Raw genomic sequence first — 23,390 nt, 5'->3', positions numbered from 1 at the left:
GTCTGGAGAACTCAGCTTAGTGAAATTGACATAAAATTTTTCATCTCCATCTTTTCCATTTACCCCATAACTATTGTCAGAAATACTTCATAGATTCAGTTTATATGCTATTCACTATAGAAATATGCAAACCAGACAAACTGACACAAGCAAACTGAATAATTCTTCAGTCATAGATAATAGAAATTTACATGAAAAATCTTAAGTATTTTTAATGAAACTACTGTCTTGGAAAGTTGCCTAGCCAAAATATATTTCAGTTATAAAAGTTACTACTTTGTCAAAATTAGCATAACATTCATTTTGATTTTGACAAACCATCCTAAAGTTGAACTGTGCCGTTTCCAACGAATATTGGCCAAATGTGATTGGCAACTCTTGTAGTATTAAAGGTAATACAATTTTACAAGGGTGTCTCAAGAAAACCACAGTTCAGAATGGAATTCTCTCTGTAGAAAAACATCTTTTCAGTGCAATGGGATTTTAATGTATTGCAGTTCAAATGGTTGGTGAGAAAATTAATTAAATAAGGTAGCTGGACATTTGGCAAAAAAGAATGAAAAATCAAAATTATGAAAAACTTTATTGACATCCACATATGTGTATTCATTCAGGATAGCGATGGTAGAATCAATAAAACTACCTACGGGATTACAGTGATCATTGCCTGTAATATTTCATCCATCTAGCATGATATCAAACTCTACTGATCACAACATTTAGAAAAGAGCAGCATAAAAGTTTATTCTTAAAACAGGCTAAAAATTCCAAGGCACTTAAGACAAGAATTCTCTCTCCAGTTCATATATTGATGGCCGACCTGCTTTACTCTTCATCCTACACAAAGGTACCGTACAGTCACTATTCTGACCTTCCACGTCCATATCCAATAAAGACGTCATGTGGAATTTAGTTCTCTCCTTGGTATCAGTCAGTGACTCAGCCTTTGAATCTCTGTTGGCCTCTAAATTACCCGTTTCAAAAGGGTTTGGATTTATATTTTGAGAAATAGCCAGCCAGGGATCCAATCTGCTTCTTAAAGAAGAAGGTCGAGGTCTTGGAATAATATTGACAATTTCTTGCTTCCCTGGTGAAAGGTCATTTTGAAAGTTTGTTTGTGGCGTAGCAGATGCGTGGAGATTCCCAAGAGTTTCATTAGAAATTCCATTAGCTGAGTGGAAGAGAAAGACATCGAAGAGAAATATAAAGCAGAGTTACAGTGCTGCTACATAGAAAATAACATATACATTAATTCCACAAGAAGATACTGAACCATTCTAAGAGCTCGGCCCCTCTGCCTCACACTGTGTTTTTCCCCCTAGCTTGTCTTCTCTGAGAGAAAATACGCATTGGAATTTAGAGACTGGAGTCTTTCTAATCAACTGCTATATTAATAGCAACACCAATAGCACTTAAACTTATATACTGCTTCACAGTGCTTTAAAGCCCTTTAAAGTGGTTTACAGAATCAGCATGTTGCCCCCAAAAATCTGAGTCCTCATTTTACCAACCTTGGAAGGATGGAAGTCAACCCTGAGCTGATGAGAATCAAACTGCCGAAGTGCTGGCAGCCGGCAGTCAGCAGAATTAACCTGCAATACTGCATCCTAACCACTGTGCCACCACGGCTCTTAAGTTTCTACCGTGAAATATTGAAGTTGAAACATGATTACGTCAGCTATTTTTCAATCCTAATAATTCCCACTGTTTCTTTTCTGCCTGACGCTTATGAGCTACAATATTGTTTTTGTTATTCATCAGACTGAACCCTCTCTCTCACCCACCAAAAATATCACTTTACTCACTTATGGAATGACACGCATTTCCATCTGACCTGGTCCGCCTATGACCCCACACTTTGACTTTTGAAGAAATGGCACCGGCTGCACATTGAGGTTCTTGCTTCAAAGGAAGACTGGGGGATGGCAAATCAGGACAGACAGTCCGATCAACTTTGTCTAGTTGTTCTTGTTTGCCTGTCTGACTTCCAGGCAAAAAAGGTTCAATGGGAACGTCTTCACTGCCAGGCGCTGTGCTCATAGTTGCATCCTCAAGGTCAGGCTGAAGGAGGCATTTAGTAGAAATGGAAGATATGGACAGGAGGTTCACCGTACTTGCACCTGGAGCTGATGAAGGGACACACGCCTCCTCTCTCTTAGGCTGCAATCTCACAGGGCTTGCACTTCTCCGAAACTTCGACGCTCGCTGAAACAGGCTGTCACGTTTCTTCTTTTCCTCCTTAGGCAACATTTCATCCCCACTTTGCAATCTGTTTGGCTCCCTAATATCTAAGCCTATAGCTATAGAGGCTAGAAGGACAGCACAACCGTACAATACAGTGTCCGTTTTCTTTTTCTGTAACGTTCTGCTGATACTATTTGTTGGGGTCATTTGTGGAGTGCTATTTGCAGAATTTGCAGAATTTCCTTCAAAGCTGTCCTGTTCTGCAGACTGCAGTTCTTGGTCATCCTTCCAAAGGGGTAGATCAATATAAGCCTGATTTGGCAATTTTAACTGCTTTGGTCGCTTAGGATCAAGGCCTTCAGGGGAAAGTTTCTGTTCTGTACAAATGCAAAATGTATTGATGTGTTTATATATTATATTCAGAAGTTAAAAGTATTTTAAATGACCAATATGAAATTATAGATAGCATGGCAATGGTACAATCAGGATATACTTCTTAAATAAAAAGAACAGTTTATTATATCACACAGTAATACAAAATTCCTGACTAGTGAAAAGCAAGCAAGATAATAACTTAAAAACCACACGGTAGATTTTTCAGAATTTTTTTCTTTGCTGTGAAACAACACTGTTTCTCCTTTATCCACAATCCACCTCCATTTTTATGAATGTCAATTGAATAAAACATTTAAACAATTATCTCACTTGATTTTTGTGTCCAAAATAATTAGTATGTATAGGTTTATTTTCAACTGTTCCATTAGAAGGACCTCAGATTCAGGATAGGACTACCTGGATCTGAATTTACTGCTGAGAGCATATGACAAGATAAAATATTGTCTACAATCACTCTTATAAGCACCAAATATATTTTAGGGGAGAGAAGGCATATTTAATAAATATGGAATAGATCTAAATTCTACCTTGAGCTAACAGAATTGTCTTGATACAACTAGAACTTCCTAATATTTCTCTGATGCCTTCTAAATCTGATCTAAAGAAATCTCCCAATCCTCCAGCACAGCATTGGGGCACCATGGAAGTGGGTAGGAATTTGATCCACCAATGTCAGTTACACTAACAGAAGGATACCATTGGATGTAACCAGGTTTAAATGCTACCGGTTTGGACCAGTTCACCTGAACCGGTAGTAAAAAATGCTACATGTTCAGGCAAACCGGTATTTCTGAAAATCAGCTGGGTGACGATCAGCTGTGACAGCGGTTTATATTAGCTAGAATCATCGGATTTCCTGCTTTCTAGCTAATCTAAATCATGTGCCACAGCAGATTCTCCCCCCTCACTGTTCTACTTACCTTTTCGGACTTGGAAGGCTTCAAAATGTTCCTTTTTTAGTGTTGTGCATGTGTTCCTCGGATGTGCATGCGCACAAAGCACACGCTCAGTAGCAGGCTCACCAAACCGGTAGCAGACTTCAGAGGATTACACCGCTGGATATAACCCTCATGCATCAGCATAAGAGGACCTTAGATTGTCTTCCCTTGTAAAATGTGGAATTGCTCAGAATGGCAATGCAGTTAGTACTGGGGAATTCAAGTTGATACATCTCCTGCCCTGCTAAATGTTTTCAGTATATGAGAAACCTTGATGTCCTGTTTCAAAACAGTCAAGTCTAACATAGGGCTTCCCCAGACTGAAAACTGCATTTCAGTATTATGTGCCACAATGAACTCTGTATCCAAGCAGACATCAAGTCCATAAAAAGTAGGCAGGATCAAATGGAGAAATGAGTAGGATCAAATTTTAAACAGGACATACTGTATATCTTTAATACATTAATGTTATATATAAATAAACAAAATATTTAAACAAAAGATTTACATATATTTGCTGCCAAATTTTAGTAGTGGGCAGGGATGTTGGTAGCTCACTAAAAAAAATCATGCCAATGCTATTTAGAAGTTATGATTTACAGCTTATGGCCCCTTAAGCATTTAAGCGCTCTTCTCTTCTGGGCCCTGAAAATAACTATTTTTCAACACCTACCTTGGTCCATGAACAAAGAAGCTAATGGGACACCTTTATGATTCTTCATCAGAAGTGCTGACCAAGGACTACCACCGTCTGAGAGAGGTCTTATTCTGAAATCAGAGGAACTCTTAATTATAAGAAGCATTACTCTTTTTATACAAATATGATTCTAATGGCATGCTAAATAAAATGAAGAATGCAAATGTGTTTTTTCCTGCACAACAGAATATATTGAGCCTTTGCTACCTACTTTATAGGACTAATTATCTAAGCCACAGGCTGATTGTAAGCCTGCCATATTTAAACAAACATCACAATTTTTCAATATGTGTTAATTTAGGAAAAGTTTTTTTTCCCCAGATGCAAAGTTGTTCTATCAGTTGTATTATCTGGAGTTTGAATGTATTTTTTTCCTAACTTGTAAGAAAATATAATAAGGATAAGCTTATTTCTTTTTCAGAATCATAGTTAAGCTGCAGGACTTTAATGTAATTGATAGTTCTCAATTTCTTCTAACAATAACTTTACCCAGAAAAAGCAAACTGCCGTGGGACAGCCTTAGATAATTGACTCTTTTCATCCTGTAATTTTGTGCTAGTATAATTCATGTTTGCATTTAGTAAGAAGTAGGGGTGTTTTTAAAAAACACCCAGGTTTCTATTCCTACCTCCAATTTTGACGACATAAATTACAATAACACAATCATTGCTTTTTTACTCCCATGGAAGGAAGCACAGAGGTGCCCACTAGTTTGCTTTGTTATTGAATATGGTGTGCAAAATAACATGCTCCCAGAACACTTCTATGAATGAGGAACTCTGCACATTCCTCCCTCCTACTAACAATATTTCAACTCTGCTGCCCATGCCCTGGAACTGCACGTAAAGAGAGATTTCCCCTAGCAATGGGAACTGGATAGTCTGTGAACAAGCAGAGGCTTGTGCAAGCTCATAATAGACTCGGAACGTTGAAATCTAAGTTGTCATACTTTCTCTAGCCAAGATTCTCTCTTCCAAACTAAAGAGATAGACTTTGATATACTCCTTCCCTAAATCTCTGCTACATCTGTTTTGCTCCATTTTGTAGGGGATGATCTTAAATATTTGGGATACAAAGCTGAGAAAGAGATTAGGTTTAAATCTCAGTCCTCAAATTTTCAACTCAATACGTTGCCTTATTGAATCTGCATATTTTGACACAAAGAATTCATGAATATTCAGTCCAGCATACACAATTGTACTTTTTGACTTGTCCATTCATGCAGCTCTACAGTATTTATTTCAGTGTCTTCACAGTTGTGTGATTTTTCATTGTCTCCCATCCAATCTACATACTGTTAAACTTCCTAAGAAGCAAAATATCTAGTAATTCTTCATATTCACACTGTATTGTCTATTCTCACGGTGCCCATCAACCATACCTCTCTTTGCAGTCTGCACGCTCTTTTGTTTGAACTGAGTTTGGTCCCCAAGTACAACCTTTCTTTTTAAAGCTTCTTTTCACCTCTTCAAATTCTTCCTGGTGATAAGCTGTGCTTCTTCCCCACGTTCGATTACTCTCATCTGAGGTTACTGGAAAAAGAGAAAAGATCTCAACAAGAATTCGGCATCTACCTTACCCTAAGATTACAGAACCACTGTAGAGACAATTTTCTCTTCCAAAGAGCAGGTAAGAAGATGATCAAATGAAGCAGGCAAAGAATGAATCTACCAAGGTAAGAAGGTAAGAAAAGAAAGTCAATCAACAGATAGTGATTTTTTTTTCATGCTTTTAATTTTTCTTTGTTTTTAGATGAATTCAGATAAGCTATTATTTCTGAATACTTTCATTAGATATAACTGAAATAATGTCTTTAATGAGAAAAGTCTAGATTTAATATGCAAATATAATATTTCTGTTAATCTGAAATCGCTGGAATGGATATCCAAGTAAGTATTCAGCTGATCACTTTATACAAATTTAGCTAAGAAATCCAACCAACCAACACCTTGTATTAGTGAATACCAGCTTGCCTTTTGTCTGAACTCCACAGGGAAGTTCATATTCACTTGTGATATCTACATCTTGCTGGTACACATATATACTGTTTCTTTGTCCGTTAGCTGTACTTGAGTCAGTTTTGGAAATCACTGAAGAAACAATAGAGAATATACATGAATCCACCTGGTGTACTTTGGCTTGATAATAAATCAACACCAGTTTCAATTTTTTTTCTTAAATAGCTGAATCAGAGCCCAATGATTGCATGCTAGGAATAGCTCAACAAAGCCTGGCAGAGAACAGCGCATGAATGATTACAGGTAGTCCTTGACTTGTAACCACCATTAAGCCCCAAAGTTCCATTGCTAAGCAAGACAGCTGTTAAGTGAGTTTTGCCCCATTTTACTATCTTTTTTTGCCACAGTGAATCACTGCAGTTGTTAAGTGAATCATGTGTTCCTTAAGCGAATCTGGCTTCCCCCATTGATTTAAGTTTGTTGGAAGCCAGATGGGAAGGTTACAAATGGTGATCACATGACCCTGGGGCAGTGCAACTATCGTAAATACAGGCCAGATGCCAAGCGTCTGAACTTTGATCAAGTGACCATCAGAATGCTGTGATGATCTTAAATAAGAAAAACAGTTATGTCCCTTTTTTCAGTGCTGTTGAATAGTCTCTAAACAAATGATTGTTAACCGAGGACTACCTGTATACAGTATTATTAGACAGTTCTAGGACTGAGGAGAGTTAGTGACATGCAGAGCGACATGGCAGGTGGAGCCATGTCTCCTGGCATATGTGACGTCACCCATTCCTCTTCTGGGTTTCTGGTGCACATGTGCACACGATTATCAGCTGGCCTTTGTGCGTGTGGCAGTGCTGGAAGCTGGAAGAGCTGGTCTTCCATTTTATGATGTGAGCAGCTGATTGGCATGTGCGCATGTGTGGCAGTGATGGGTTCCAAATCCCGTTGCAACCGGTATGATGCAATGGAGCCCGGCGTCCACCACTTACCACCTGCGATGCTCCAGCTGCTCGGGGGAGCATCGTGCAGGTGCTCCGTGTGCATAAGCCCCGATTGGCTCAAATACAGGTAAGGAGGGCGGGCAGGCAGGTGGGCCCTCCAGAGCACTGTACCGGAACTGTACCTGGTGCTCCCAGCAGGCACCGTCGTATCCCACCACTGATGCTCGGCAGTAAACAGAAGACTTGCTGGTCGGCGTTGCACCAGAAATTCATTTCTGGCGCGCACATAACTTCTGGGCAGCTCCTCTTTCTGGTTGCGGCCCAGGCATGCAATCATGCACACACACGAAGTGCTCTCTTTTTAGCACTCGGTGACGAAAAGGTTCACTATCACTGATCTAGTCTTTCCTAAGACCTAAAAATTCACTGGATGAATATGACCAATCACTCTGTCTAACCCCATCCTATTCCAAAAGGTTATAGTAAGAAAAGTGAAAGATGGAGTAGACTGTATGCTGCCTTGCAGCTCCTGGAGTAAAGGGGCTAGATACAGCTAGTACAAATAAATGAATATATAAGTTCTTGGGGAACCATCTTTAATTAACTCAATCCTACGATTGTAATACTTCCCTCAACACTTTAATTATTATTGAGTTCTACTTCCCTCAATAATTTAATTGCTATTTAATAGTGTGAAATCTCCACTGATGATTTTGTAGCACTTATCCAGTCTGGGGCGTGTGCCTTAGGCATTTATTTGATTTGAGCCAGTTTAACCATCTATATTTAAAAAAAAATATTGAATTTGGCATTGCTACACAACTCCTATTATATTTACAGAAATGGAAACAATTCTGAAGACAGCGAGAAGATAATGACAGCCCATACATGATTGTGAGAATGACAAATTTATATATTGCTGCATTTTTCAAAATATTCTGGATTGTACCTTAGTATCTATTAAGTACAGAGAGTACACAAAATGAATGTATAGTTCCTGCACACTCCTGAAAGCATTAACTCTAGAATGGGCTGGACGGACTATTGTTCATTGCCTCCCCCCACCCTCCCAAAAAACAATGAAAATACTTTGTGAATATAAAATTCCACTTTTTCTAAGAAAACCTCTGTGATTCATGTCCCTGTTCTTATGGTTCCCCAATTGCTGGGCATGACTTTTCAAATAGTGGGATATTTTTAGAAAAAGTCCAATCTTCACTGCTTGGAGGCATCTAATAGTACTTGCTATTCATCTGAGATTATCAATGTTGGGCCACAGTGAGTAAGACACAAAGACTCCTTCCTCAGGAAGCAAATGAAGAAGGGGGAAAACCATATGATAGTATATCCTAAGATCTTTTCAAATTTGCAAATTCTAGGAGTTCCAGGAATAATCTAAATGCAGAAGATGGCTTGCATTTACCTAAGGGCATGTGCATTTCTAAGACTTTCAAGCAATTCTGATAAGTAGTTTCTGTTTTGAAATGAATCTGATTGGGATGAGGATGAAACCTGAACTCTTATTTGCTTAGTGACAGAATTAAAGACAGTACTTTATTTTGCCCATTTCATGGTCTCGGAAAGAAAGAAACTGAGAGTCCAATCTAATTTTCTAATAAATAAAATAAATAACATAAGTAAATAAAATAAATAATCTTGGTAAACAGAGTCCTATTTATTGATAATGACAATTACTCTTTTAAATTGAAATATAAGAAATTTGCTGGAGCTACTTCGTAGAAATTGCAAGTGGACATGGATAAAGATAAGAATTTTGAGAGAAGAGACAAAAGCGTATAGAAGAAAACAGGAATTAGAATTTTATTTATGGGACTTAAGAAGTCCAGGAGAAAAAATAAAATAAAACCGGTTTATTTAATTATGATTAAATAATGAGTTACTATTTCTAGCAATGCTTAATGGTTATTTAGATTGTTTTTCTTTTGGAAATGTTTAACAATATAATGGACTAGTTTGTAATAGATGGCTAAGAGGTTATTATTTCTGGTAATGTTTAATAGTTTTTAATTCTTTTTTTTCAATGTTTAATTAAGAGACAGAAGAGGAAGAGGGAAGAGGGAGACTTAGACTAAATGGAAAAGGAGAATACATATGTTTATAAGCTATTTTTGTTAATTTATTTCTGGATCTTTGCTGATTAATAAGGAGAACTTTATGTCTCCTGTTTAGAGATGTTAATATGAATTTATAGAAAATGGTGTGAGGTAAGGAATGAAGATGCAGTTAATATAGTACTTGCTGGGGATGAAATAAGTTTCTTATTAGAATTTCTTTTTTCTTCTTTTAGGGGACATTCTGCAATTCCTAAATATATTTTTCTTTTTTAAAATGTATTTTTGAATTCAGTTTTTAAATCTGTTTTGCATAACCTTTAATAAAAAGTATGGAACTATTATAAAAGATTAATTAATTTTCAATTTTTTAAAATTGTTTTTTTTAGATGAATGTGACCCCTCTTGAAATTTCTATCTATACAAAAAGAGTCTTGGTAAATGTAAAAAAAAAGATACTTGTAATTTTGTATCAACTATTTAAATTGTGTGATTGCAGTACAACTCAAAGCGGGGGAGAAAATATGCTGCATGAGTAAGAAAATGGCTTCAGCTTTACCCAAATGAGTACATAGTTTTTAATGTTGGGAAGAGCTCTCCTTCAGCTTTAACTATTAACTCTGGAGGAATAGAAGATAATGGGAACAAAGGATTAAGAAAATGGTGTTCAAAGTGAAGAAAATAATCTTTTGTTTGCAAGACATCCAGGTTGAAAAACTGACAGACAATACCCTCTTTCAGTGCTGGGAAACAGGAGTGATAATTTATTATCCTCAAACAGAACATACTGAATAATTAACCAGCATTAATGATTGAATGCAATGGGAAAACATTGAGATTTAAGCTGAATGTAACACTCCCTTCTTTTCCTTTGCTGGAAAGGACAAGTTCTACACACTGTCCACATATTTTTCCCCCCAGCCCTTCTGAAGGCAAATGCAGAATTTTTTAGAAATAAAACATTAACATGTAAGCAGCATTTCAAATTCTCCAGACGCAATTCAGTTATGCTTATGCGTAATGATCTCCCTTTGCCAGTGCACATCTGGCATCCTTTTACTAATAGAAACTGGAAAGTGTGCATTTCTCTTTTGTGAATTGTCAAATGCAATCAATTAACTCTTTGTAAATAAAATAACACAGAAAGTCCATATTTGGAATCAATACAGTTCAAAGTTCAAGATACTAAGAATGTCAACAGAGACGACTTTTGACAGTTATATATCCTTTGGAGGAGTTGAATGTTACATGAGCAAAAGTCCATTCACACAACAGTATTTCTTCCTCTTCTTGCTCTCTTTAGCCTGCTTTGCCTCAATATCTGTTCTGGGGGTTGAACAATCTTTTGGAGGAAAGTTTGAGCAAACATGAAAAGTTGCATGGGAGCAGCAATCATTCTCTCCAATTCTATCAACAGAAATCAATTCTGCTGAGGGAAACACATGACTTTATTTACCCCTGACTGTGAAATTGAGGAAACTTCTGGATTGCCAATTTTGGAAACAAAATGCTTGACTGATGGACCATGTCTTGATCCAACAAGACACTTGTTTATACTACAGAAATGCAAAGCACAAAACTGTATAAGTAAGCAATTTTAAATTTTCCACCTCAACAATTAACAGCTATAATTGTGTGCCCAGTTACAAATGTGCAAATATACTGGTATCAGCAGAGCTGGTAGATGAAATGAGTAACTGCAGAAATCCCTGCCTTTGACAATGTCCTCTTGGCCGAAGAATCTTGTGTAACACTCATAAATTCCTTCCTGGAATCTCTCTTCTGTTTGGGTCCAAAGTCTCTGGTGAAGGATGAAATTACATATATCCACAACCTCACCCGCAGAAAGATATATTTATATTTTCACTCCTTGCACAAATGAATACATGTCTCAAGATAATGTTGCAGGATCCAATCTGGGTGGGTCCCTGAGACCAGAGCTTGATCCTTTCAGTCCTTTTCTCATTTGCATCCAACTCTAGCAAAAACATGAATGGAAAATCTTTTCTTTTCTACCCTGTCCTTGAAGACTGCCTTTTTTTAAAATGCCCATCCTTTGAGTGAGATTTATTTTACACCCAGCTGAACGGATGTAAAATAATGTGGACCACATCCCACTCCTTTTTTTTCCTTTTCACCCGATTCTTAAGAGGTCTATAAAGGGACGTGCATAAGTGTATCAGCATGCCTACCCTCCCTGTCCTGCTGTCCCCATTTATTTGTATTCATTTCATGTGCTCATGTCCATGTTTATACTTATACCTGTTATCTCATATATGTTTGACAAATTAAATAAATAAATGTTTCCCCCTTAAGCTAACAATATCCAACCATAGCTGTGAAGTGTGCAAACTCTGTTGTGCTTTGCCATCCATTAAACTGAAAAATACTATCAGATGATTAGCACTAGTAGGTATTTCTTGAACATTTCAGGTTGATGTAGCCATTACACTTTGCCTCCCTGGTTACATCATGTCTGTTGCCATTTCCCGTGGATCCCCTAAAGAGTCTGGCCCAGTAATGCTCAGATGGCAGTGATGTTATGTGGTTTAGCTACACAGCCATTACTGGTTTAGTGCAATAATGTATTAATAAAGCAGCAGAATGGTGAATGAATCCTCTTCCCTATTGTCTCCTGAACAAAACGTAGAAGAAGCTGGAAGTTAGCATCAATATCCTACATAAAGAAAGGACAGGCAGGAACAAAGAAATAAATCCTAAGTATAGTTGTAGTTTGCCTTCTGTCACAACCCCCATTTTAAAACATTTTATTACACTTGGGTTACAACAAAATAGGGTGTAAAAGAATGGGCATGAAAAGAAACCTGCAGAAGACAGGTCAGGTCATGCTATATTTAATGGATGTTTTTTCCACTTGTTGCTGGCATGCAGAAACAGGAGGGCACATAAATTACCTAATCACTTTGCCTATCAAGTGGTGAACAGGGAAAATCAAGATAGTACTATTTGGCAGACTGTCATAACAGATGGTAGAGTCAGGATGGGATGGGCATGGAGAGTACTCTGAATAATTTTGTGCCAACTCAAGTGGAAATACCTTAATTCAGCAATGGGGAAAGGCCGTATTTAAGAAAAGAAAAAGAAAAAGAGCTGAATTCTAATTTTTCCTCATTTTCCTCATGTTAATATCCTGTTTCCCTGAAAATAAGCCCTCCCCAAAAATATTGCAACGCAGTAGCAGCAGCCATGAGGCGACCACGCTCGCCGCCTCTTGCACCTCCAAAATAATAAGTTCTCCCCAAAAATAAGGCCAAGCGCTTATTTCGGAGGTCAAAAGAAAATAAGACCGTCTTATTTTCGGGGAAACACAGTAATTTATCATGTTACTCAGCCTTCTTGTATGCTGCTATTATTTGTCATGTTTTCCTGACACAAGATACAATGTATTCAATCAAACTTCTATATTAATCAGAGACACTGAGACTATATTTTCCACGAGGCATAAGAATTTACATGAACTGACTGTATAACACTTACGTAAAAGTAAACCTTAAGAATGATTAACAGAGCATGAAAGTCTACACACTTTCCCCCATTTATACAAAGTGCTATATTTGATTAAGCATCCAGTTCAATTGTTTTCTCTTGGTTTGTGGGTGTGAAGGGAGGACACCATATTTAGGGGCAGGAGTGAAGATCAGATGAAAGATGAAAGAAAAACAGAATTAATTTAGTTTGAAATTCAACTATCACTGTGATGGTTTAGCTCAGCTTCAGATTAAAGGTTGCATCAGCACCAGCATTTATCCTATTAGTACACATTTGTAAAATCATTGAAATTAACCAATAAACACAATTTTTCTTTTTTCTTTTAATCCTTCTGCGATATTACCCAATGCATTTGGTTTTTTTTTGGAGAAATAGATCACAATGTGGTCAATCCAGTTTTTCTCTAGTCAAACAAGTTTAAGATTACACTTAACAATATGAAATATTTTTAGAGTGATTTTTTAAAAATGTTGCAAAATATATCAAGATCAACAGGACAGAAGTACTCATTTTTTAAGACTTACATTGTATAGCTCGAAGGCGAGGAATTATTGGAGGACTACTTGGTGGACTAGAACTATTACTTTGTAAACTTCTGCGCTTATCTATATTTGGGGAAGCTTGCACCGTGATTTTATGCTGAAAATCTGTTATAAATAAAAAGGACAGGTTAAGTTGAAATGTTTCAAAATAGAATTTCAATAACAGACTATCTGGCTGCATTATATTTAAGAGATGCACATACAATGTTGAATTTTAGCACATTCCTAGGAAAAATCCTTTACTAATAAGAGCCTAAAGACCACATTAACTTATAAACTCTTTAAGGAGAGCCAATTTGGTACAATGGTTAAACCAGTTCTAGTCCTGCCTTAGGCACAAAGCCTTCTGGGTGACCTTGGGCCAGTCGCGCTCAGCCCTAGGAAAGAGACGAGAGCAAGCCAGTTCTGAAATCTTGCCAAGAAAACTGCAGAAACTTGTCCATGCAGTCAGCAATAGTCAAGACTGTCTCAAAGGCAGTGGTTTGGGATTGCATTGTTTCTGCAAAACTACCTTTAGAGGCAGGTTAATTATCCAAGAAATTTCTGATCTGACTGAAGAATGGAATGTGATTTTTCAAAGTATATACCGCAGAGAACTGACTTTCTTCAGTAGCTAGCTCTGCTCTGCCAGAGAAACATTTAGATTCTTATAAGCAGAATAGCAAACATCTAATAGGAACAGCACTAATAAACAGCTCATAGCAGCAGCAGCAGCTCTCAAACTTTTGTACACAATGGTATAAAAGGTAAATAACAGATAATTAATTGTATAGCAACAATTCTGATAAAAGATAAGCCACAACAGATAAAATAGCATAGGTTACTGAAATGATATTGCTGACAGAAAGACTTACGACACAGAAATACCACATGGATGTATGTACTTATAAATGATATAGAGAACTTTTTTTGTCTGTTCAATTTTTCCTCAACTTTATTTTTCTTGCACCTTTTGCTTTGATTTCTTTCTTTTCTTTTTTCTTTCTTTACTTTATATTGATTTCAAATAGTTCTGATCATCTTTTTCAAAAGCTTAATAAAAACCATAGAAGCTAAGAAACACCACATGAATAAAGGAGAGTGTAATTAAAACTTTCCTTTTCCTAATTAGACACCAAATATAATATAAAACATCATAGGTATAAAGCAGGAAGTGATTTAATCCATCTCTTTCCTTTTTCTAATTAAAAATATAATAGCACCTTGTTATAAAGTATTATAAATAAGTAATATCAATGCCATCAAAAAGAAGCAATTATAATTTCATCAGCCACATTGAAATTTGAGTTTATGTACTTTCATAATGTTTTCTAAATTGCAATTAAGCATAAGAAAGAGGCAACAGAACTAATTTTTCCAACTAATAGGTGATCTTAAAGGGATCTGAAGCATTTAAATTTATAAAAATGCATGTTATGGGGCCATACTTTGAAGCAATTATTCTCAATCTAGTGCTATATAAGCTTTATTTCTTCATGAAGTTTTTATAACTAAAAATAGATCAGAACTCTACATGGAATGAGCAACACTTCTAAATTCCTTTGGAATTTATTAATTTCTTGTACACACCTAATAGTATTCCCTGTTTGGGGATTTGAGATTATGACATCAGGTGTATTACAAGGCAACTTAGATTCACTTTGACATTAGGCCATGGAGATGATGTGATTATTTTGGTCTAAGCAAAGACACAACATTAACTGCTTCAACCTGGCACTTTACCTAACACTGAAGCTTCTTCTTGCTTTTCCTGTCCCTTGCCAAAGCCAGAAAAGTCACATGTCATTTGCCAAACCCATGGTTTCTGCATATAGGTGATAGTAGTATAAGAAAAAGGCAAATTGTGAGTCTTCCGTAGAGAGGCTATGCTGAACAGGAACTGTAATTAAAGAATGACCATCAGTTGGTTCTGCTTCTAGAAGTGAACGGCCCACACTGCTTCAAGAAGCATCTCCTCACTTGAACCAAGAAAACACCCCTCTGAACATCTACTTGAGATGATGTTACTGGTTTTAATATGGCATTTTCCAATTGTTAACAACTGAATCCAACACTGGAAATGCATTATTTGCCTTAAATAAAGCTGCTCAAGACAAGGAGCAGGAAAAAGGAACAAACCTGAAGGCAGACTAATTCTGTTCCCATCTTTAAGTTTTAATCGACTTTTTTTAAATTTCCCTTTTCTCTTCTTAACATTAGGCTTCTCTTGATTTAACTGGAATATCAATATATTTAATTCACGTTCCAATACGTCAATCTCCCGTTCTGCGAGCTGCTGTTCTCGCCGTTTCAGCAACTCTTCTTGAGATTTCTGATGAAGAGCAGCTCTTGTTAATTCTTCTTCTCTTGATCTCAGCTCCTAATAATTGTAATGGAAGTAGTGGTTAGAACACTTTCTGCTGCCTCAGGACGAACAAGTAGGGCCATCTCGCCCAGTGGTGGGATTCACTTACCTTCACTACTGGTTCGCAAATGTGAATGCGTGTGCATGCCTGCTCTACTCTATGCATGTGCAGAAGGTCACACATTATGTCAGGGCGGGTGGGTGGAGTCTTCAGCATCCACTACTAGCAGTTCGCCCATACTGGTAAGAACTAGCTGAAAACGCCTCTGATCTCGCCCCAGGTGATGTTTATGCATCCCACTGGATCTGGCAGGAGACGCTTGTTCTGGGTCCTGTCCATTAGAGTGCACTATATATCGAAAGGACCTGGGAGAGGGAGGCTTTTCTGCCACCCACCCTTTAAAACATCATTCCCACCCACCCCCAGATCAGATTTGCCCGACCCTACTGGCTTTTCACAAGGCATTAAAAACTTGGCTTTGCTACCAATCCCAGAACTTTGAGCAGGGTCGCGCATGTGCGAAGGAACATGGCTGCCGGGCTTTTCGCTCCGGCGTCTACACGGGAAAAATAGCCAAAGAAGGAGAAATTGCCCTGAGAAAATCGAGCTTGAGAGAGACCAGGGCACGAGCGATTTCTCGGAGGGTCTGGTGCTGGCAGCGGACTGGAGAGTTTTTGCTCTCCAAGGCTGCCCTCCACGAAAAACGCCGACGCCGCTCGGAGGTGCCCGGAAGAAGCCGCGGCCCAGCTGATTAGTGAGGCGCTTAAAGACATCGCCCGGGTGCCGTTCGGAGCCTGAAGAGAGACCAGGGCACGAGCGATTTTACGGAGAGTCTGGTGCAGGCAGCGGACTGGAGAGATTCTGCTCTCCGAGGCTGCCTTTCGCGAAAGACGCTGATGCCGTTCGGGGACGCCCGGAAGACGCCGCGGCCCAGCTGATTTAGAGCAGCGTTTAAAGATACCGTCCGGGTGCCGCTTGGAAGGCGTTGCGGCCCAACTCGGCTAGAGACGTTGGGTAACTATTGTTGGAGGTTCGTCGTGACCTGTCTGACTTGAGAGAACCTTAACTCTCCTCCACTTGCTGGCTGAGAGAATCTCCCCCCCCCCCTTTATGCTACTTTCTTTATCCCGTCTGTGTTTGGTTGCTGTGGACTTGCATTGGACTATTCATCGCCCCAGGGAGAAGGCGGTTAGCCTGGAACAGCACTGGGAGAGAATGGGAGGCTGTCTCCATCTGTTGCTATTGCACCCCCCTTCCTCTCCCCTCGGCTTGGCCTCCCCTGTTGGTGCATTCCCCCCTCCACTAGGCCATCGCCATCGCAGGGCCTTTTGCTGGGCGAGATTAGAATCCTTTTGGAATGCGGCTTTTGGACTTTTTGGAGTATATCTTCATCTGCTCTTCTATTTGGACTTCCATCTGCCACGGCCATTGTTGCCTGATGCCGCCTTGGACCTGCTAACACAGATAGCGCCATTACCGGCCGAGCGGGGGTACTTACAGTACATAGAAGGCCCTCTCCTTGCCTCAACCATCTTGGACTTTTTTGGACCTTCCCAGAACTATTCGCACTTTAAATTAATTAATTTTTTGCGCAATTTATAATTTATAATCTCTTTCTTTTCTTTCATCTTTTTCTTCTTTCTTTGTATGGGTTATGCATGAGGTACGCTTGAGATGAATGAATGTCCCACTTTTATGATCATATTGTTGTAATTTTGTGTTTTTAACTTTTTACGTGGGGACTGCTTGGGGGAGTGTATGAGTATGCGTGATTCGGAGGACCTGCCGGGAGTTGCGGAGGCCACGGGGGTGGTTGAGGGGACCAGAGACACGGGAGAGGGTCGGGGTATTGCGGTCGTAACAGGGAGGGGCAGATACGGCGGGGACTTTAGGGCAGGCCATTACCGGGGAAGGAGGGTTCGCTACATTACAGAGATCCCTCCTTCCGGCCCTAGGAGTCCCACTCCAAGACCAGATGGTGCAAGTAGTCAGGACCCTGGTCTCAGGCTGTTGTCGCTAAATGCCAGGTCTGTTGTACATAAAGCTCCTCTCGTCCGGGACTTAATTTTAGACGAGAGGGCAGACCTGGCATGTATTACTGAAACCTGGCTGGGCCCAGAGGGAGGAGTCCCCCTTGTAGAGCTGTGCCCAGAAGGATTTCAGGTGCTGCATCAGCCGAGAGCCCAGGGAAGGGGTGGGGGTGTGGCCGCTGTTATCCGAGAGTCGTTAGTTCCTCGTAGGGTCCCTGCTCCGGAGATTGTCGGGTGTGAGTCTTTGCTGTTAAAGTTGGACCTCAAGGGTCAAGTGGGTCTGCTGCTAACGTACCTGCCTCCCAACAGCGTTGCAGCAGCCCTCCCCTCGCTCCTCGAGTCGGTAGCCGAGCTGGCAATTGAGTTCCCTAGGTTGATGGTCCTGGGGGACTTTAATTTGCCGTCGCTCGGCGAAAACTCTGATGGGGCGCAGGAGTTCATGGCTTCCATGACAGCCATGGGCTTGACCCAAGTAATTCGGGGCCCAACCCATTCAGCGGGACACATGCTTGACCTCGTATTTCTCTCGGAGCAGTGGATTTGTGATCTTGGTCTGAGGGGGAGTGACATCATACCCCTGTCGTGGTCAGACCATTACCTACTGAGGCTCGACTTCCGGAGGCCAAACCCCCACTGTAGGGAGGAGGAACCGACCAGGTGGTTCCGCCCCAGGCGTCTTATGGAGCCGTCAAGGTTCCAGACAGAGCTTGGGGTTATTCCTGACACTTTCGCCCACAGTCCGGTGGAGACTCTGGCTGCTGCATGGCACTCGGCAGCGTCGGAGGCCCTCGACCGGATTGCGCCACTGCGGCTCCTCCGAGGCGGCGGATCCCGGAGACCCCCTTGGTTTACCGAGGAACTCCGGGAGATGAAGCGCCGGAGGAGATGCCTAGAGCACCGTTGGAGGTCCGATAAGTCCGAACCGAACCGGGCAATGGTAACCGCCTGCACCAGGGAATACACCAGGGCACTTAGGGCAGCAAAAAGATCGCATATAGCCACCCTGGTAGCATCCGCTGAGTCCCGTCCAGCCGCCCTGTTTAGGATAACCCGCTCCCTACTGAACAAAAGGGAGGCGGGGGAACCCTTGCAGGGCAGAGCTGAAGAATATGCCCAATTCTTAGCGGACAAAATTGCTCGGTTTCGGTCGGACTTGGACTCCACCCCTGCAGTTCCAGCCGAGGCGCAAGGGGACCAAGTAGAACAGCTCTGGGTTGAGTTTCAGGACGTTACCCCCGGGGATGTGGACAAGGCCATGAGAGCTGTAAGTACCTCCACCTGCGTCCTGGATCCGTGTCCCTCATGGCTGGTTACTAACTGCAGTGAGGTGACACGAGGCTGGATCCAGGCGGTTGTAACCGCCTCCCTTCGGGAGGGGAACTTCCCCGCCACACTGAAAGCGGCGGTGGTGAGACCCCTCCTGAAGAAACCATCCTTGGATCCAGCTGTTCTTAATAGCTATCGTCCAGTCTCCAACCTTCCATTTCTGGGGAAGGTTGTTGAGAAGGTGGTGGCCTTCCAGCTCCAACGGTCCTTGGAGGAAGCAAACTACCTAGACCCCTTCCAGTCAGGCTTCAGGCCCGGTTACAGCACAGAAACCGCTTTGGTCGCATTGATGGATGATCTCTGGAGAGCCAGAGATGAAGGACGTTCCTCCATCCTGGTCCTCCTTGACCTCTCAGCGGCTTTCGATACCATCGACCACGGTATCCTTCTGCGACGACTGCGGGAGGTGGGAGTGGGAGGCACCGTGCTACGGTGGTTCTCCTCCTACCTCTCGGACAGGTCGCAGTCGGTGTTAGTGGGGGGGCAGAGATCGTCCCCTAGGCCCCTAAATTATGGGGTGCCTCAGGGCTCGGTCTTATCCCCCCTACTATTCAACATCTACATGAAACCGCTGGGAGAGATCATCCGCAGGCACGGGATTAGATACCATCAATATGCGGACGATACTCAATTGTATCTGTCCGCCCCGTGCCAACTCAATGAAGCGGTGGACGTGATGTGCCGGGGCCTTGAGGCCGTCATGGACTGGATGAGGGTTAACAAGCTTGTGCTCAACCCAGAAAAGACCGAGTGGCTGTTGTGTTTCCCTCCCAAAGATTTGGCTACTGTTCCACCACTCAGGCTGGGGGGTCAAATTTTATACCCCTCAGAGAGGGTTCGCAACTTGGGAGTCCTCCTGGATCCACAGCTGTCATTTGACCACCACTTAACGGCTGTGACCAGGGGGGCGTTCGCCCAGGTTCGCCTGGTGCGCCAGTTGCGACCCTACCTGAATCGGGAGGCTCTCACAACAGTCACTCGGGCCCTTGTGACCTCTAGGCTGGAATACTGCAATGTGCTCTACATGGGGCTGCCCTTGAAGAGCATCCGGCGACTTCAGCTAGTGCAGAATGCAGCCGCGCGAGTGATTGCGGGTGCACCCCGATTCACCCGCATTACACCTATCCTCCGCGAGCTGCGCTGGCTACCTGTTGATCTCCGGATGCGCTTCAAGGTGCTATTAATCACCCATAAAGCCCTACATGGCAGTGGATCTGGATACTTGAGAGACCGCCTTCTGCCAATTACATCCCTGCGACCGATAAGATCCCATAGATTAGGCCTCCTCCGCATTCCATCGGCCAGCCAGTGTCGGCTGGCAACTACAAGGAGGAGGGCCTTTTCAGCAGTAGCCCCGACCCTTTGGAACGAGCTCCCCGTGGAGATTCGCACCCTCTCCACCGTCCAGGCCTTCCGCATAGCCTTGAAGAACTGGCTCGCCCGTCAGGCCTGGGGATAGGATAGTTGCCCCTCCCGAATGATGAATGTATGTTGTTTGCTATTTTATTACATGTTGTCCTACTGTCTGTATTCCCCCCCTTCCCAGTTTTTGTGTGAGCCGCCCTGAGTCCCCTCAGGGAAAAGGGCGGCCTACAAATTCTAATAAAATTCTAAATTCTAAATTCTAAAAAATAATGCAGACAAGCCTGATTTTAAGTTATATTGAGTGTGACGTATTAAATTATTCTTGGCTGGTGTTTTATGCTGTTTTGTGCTATTTATGCTGTTAATCATTGGTTGTGGTTTTAGTCTGTTTTCATTTTGTTCTAATTGCTAGCTTGCTGCCCAGATTCATGTAAATGAGATAGGCGGTCCTATATATTTATTAACTAAATAAATGGAATCTCCACAGTACGTAACATGACTAATTGGGAGCAGCCAATATTCTGTTTGGAAAGAAGCTAGCTAAGCTTTTTAGAACTGAAGGTCGGAGGAAAACATCTGAAGTGTTTGCAAGAACAAACTGCGTATTTGACTGTACCATTATCACGAAGGAAACAGTTGATGCTTATAAATGTATGAAAACAAAGAAAGCTTGCTGGAATTTCCATAGAGGGCATGATGACATATATAGGATAGTGAAGATGGATAAAGACTGATACTTTCCCACAAGTCAATGGGGAAGCCATGGAAACTAGCAGGGAGAAAGTCAATGGGGATCATGTGACCATGGTTAATGGCAGGATTGTGTTCAAGTGATGTTCCAGATGTTTTGGGATTGCACTCAAGGCACCTATTACTCTTGGTGCTATCTTTGCTTTCTTTGGCCACATTATTGTTATCAATCAGTATTGTCTGCGTCCCCCCCCCCCCAATCACTTGGGTTTCTTGCTAATTTCTGTAAGAGATTACAAAAGTCTGTATCTACAGTATGTTATTATTTTAGCATAATTCTGCTGTTGGAGCATTTAAGAAATAAATAACAATTTTCAGTAAGGTACCAGTTAATTAAAATGTAACAGACTTTGCATTCCCCAAGGGTACCACTCCTGTCTGTGAAATTTAAATGTAAATAACAAGATTCAGTTAGACTGACAAGCATGGAAATGTTTCCATTAAGACGTGTAAATGAAGAATATGTAACCTGGCTCATTTTATGTATATGTTATAAAATCAGAGGGATAACAAGCAGGATATTTTTTATTGTTTACTATACAGAACACAAAACCAATTTCTAGACTATTAATCATTCCTTTATATAGGCTTCATCCTTCCTGCTTCAAATGATTTGCCTTAGGATAACTATGTTGGTGTTAGTTATGACCTTAAAAACCTTTAATGGCATAGATCAAGCTATCTGATTAAATAATATCATCCCACTAGGACAAGCCCATCCTAATTGTGCCAGCAGAGAGAATCTATTTTATATCCTATCTGTCAATGAACTCCAACTATGAGGATCCAGAATAAGAGCTTTTTCTACTATAACAGTCACCCTTTAGAAAAAGGTAGTAAACCTTTTTATACTTACTGCCCACTTTTGTATCTCTTTTAGTAGTAAAATTTTCTAACCGCCCACGTGTTCCACAATAATGGTGATTTATAAAGTAGGGTAGTAACTTTATAAAATTTATAAGAGCCAAGGTGGCGCAGTGGTTAAATGCAGCACTGCAGGCTACTGCTAGATCAGCAGGTCAGCGGTTCAAATCTCACCGGCTCAGGGTTGACTCAGCCTTCCATCCTTCCGAGGTGGGTAAAATGAGGACCCAGATTGTTGGGGGCAATATGCTGACTCTCTGTAAACCGCTTAGAGAGGCCTGAAAGGCCTATGAAGCGGTATATAAGTCTACTGCTATTGCTATTGCTATTGCTGCTATAAAGCAGAGTTACAGCAAACCCCTACCATCCACCATGAAAGCTGGAGCGCCCACTAGTGGGCGGTAGGGACCAGATTGACTACCACTGCTTTAGAACATCATCCCCTCCAAGGTGAGATCTGCCCCACCTTGCTATCCTTTGGTAAGAGCCTGCTGGTTAGCCTGGGGACCAAATGAGGAGTTCCACACTGGAGGTGGCTGTTGGATTGATGGCAGATTCCTCCTCTCCCTCTTGTTCTCTGCTCTCCACCCATCCATCTGTTTGGTTATCACATTGATATATTCTTGTTGTGTTTCTTTTTCATTGTTTATTTTATTACTCTGTTATGTTAGTTCTATTTACACTCCTTTCATTTTCTTCTTTTTATTATTGTAAGCTTCCTAGAATCCAAGCGATAGAAGCAAACCAGGGACGTGCAGTCAGGGGAGGCAGGGGAGGCAGAGCCTTAACACTGTCATCATAAAAAGAAAAAAAATGTAAAAGGAAAAAGGAAAGAGCTGAAGTCAGGCTGAGCTAGTTGCTGCCAGAGTCACCGTGGATGACTCTGCTTAACTGTTTAAAAAAGCCTCTAAAAAAGTGCCCTCTACAGGAGGAGGCAGGAGAACGACGTGCGTCATCTAGTCTGGCGTTTTATGATCACTCGAGCAGAGTTAAGCAAGGGTTAAAAGCCGAAAAATTCCTGACGTAGATAAGGCACGTCATTCTCCTGTCTCCTCCTGTAGAGGGCATTTCTTTTAGAGGCTTTTTTAAACAGTAAAGCAGAGTCATCCACGGTGATTCTGGCAGCAACTAGCTCAGCCTGACCTCAGCTCTTGCCTTTTTCCTTTTACATTTTTTTTCTTTTCATGATGGCAGGCAAGAGCAGAGTTGAAATCCTCTCTGAAACAGCTGGAAAAGGTACGTGTGGGTCAGAGGGAGGGGTAGGAATTCAAACTTCATCCTCAAGTGTAGATCCCTCCCCAAGTGTAGTTTGATTGCAGGCAGAACCACGTTGCCTTTTCAAACACACACACACACACACACCTGGATAAAACTATATAAGCCCAGCTTCACTGATTACAAGTTTGAAAAGGCAACGTGGCTCGGCCTGCAATCAAAGGCTCGGATAGGCTCCAATCTAACTT

At 41.2% G+C, this 23,390-nt stretch overlaps 1 protein-coding gene across 1 annotated transcript in view; it reads right to left on the bottom strand.

The window, feature by feature from the left end:
* Nucleotides 1–566: 566 nt before the first annotated feature.
* MAP3K21 (mitogen-activated protein kinase kinase kinase 21) overlaps nucleotides 567–23,390 on the bottom strand; it is a 53,272-nt gene continuing 30,448 nt past the window's right edge. The window contains exons 5-10 of the mRNA XM_032216379.1: nucleotides 15,366–15,606; nucleotides 13,230–13,352; nucleotides 5,597–5,747; nucleotides 4,192–4,286; nucleotides 1,806–2,561; nucleotides 567–1,171 (exon numbers count right to left, since the gene is read on the bottom strand). Of these exons, the coding sequence (XP_032072270.1) occupies nucleotides 777–1,171; nucleotides 1,806–2,561; nucleotides 4,192–4,286; nucleotides 5,597–5,747; nucleotides 13,230–13,352; nucleotides 15,366–15,606 (1,761 nt within the window). The 3' untranslated portion in view covers nucleotides 567–776. The remainder of the gene's footprint in view (nucleotides 1,172–1,805; nucleotides 2,562–4,191; nucleotides 4,287–5,596; nucleotides 5,748–13,229; nucleotides 13,353–15,365; nucleotides 15,607–23,390) is intronic.

The sequence above is a fragment of the Thamnophis elegans genome, chromosome 4, assembly GCF_009769535.1.
Source record: "Thamnophis elegans isolate rThaEle1 chromosome 4, rThaEle1.pri, whole genome shotgun sequence".
Lineage (NCBI taxonomy): Eukaryota > Metazoa > Chordata > Lepidosauria > Squamata > Colubridae > Thamnophis > Thamnophis elegans.
The sequence above is the reverse complement of the archived record's forward strand: the minus strand, read 5'-3'. Positions and strand labels throughout refer to the sequence as shown.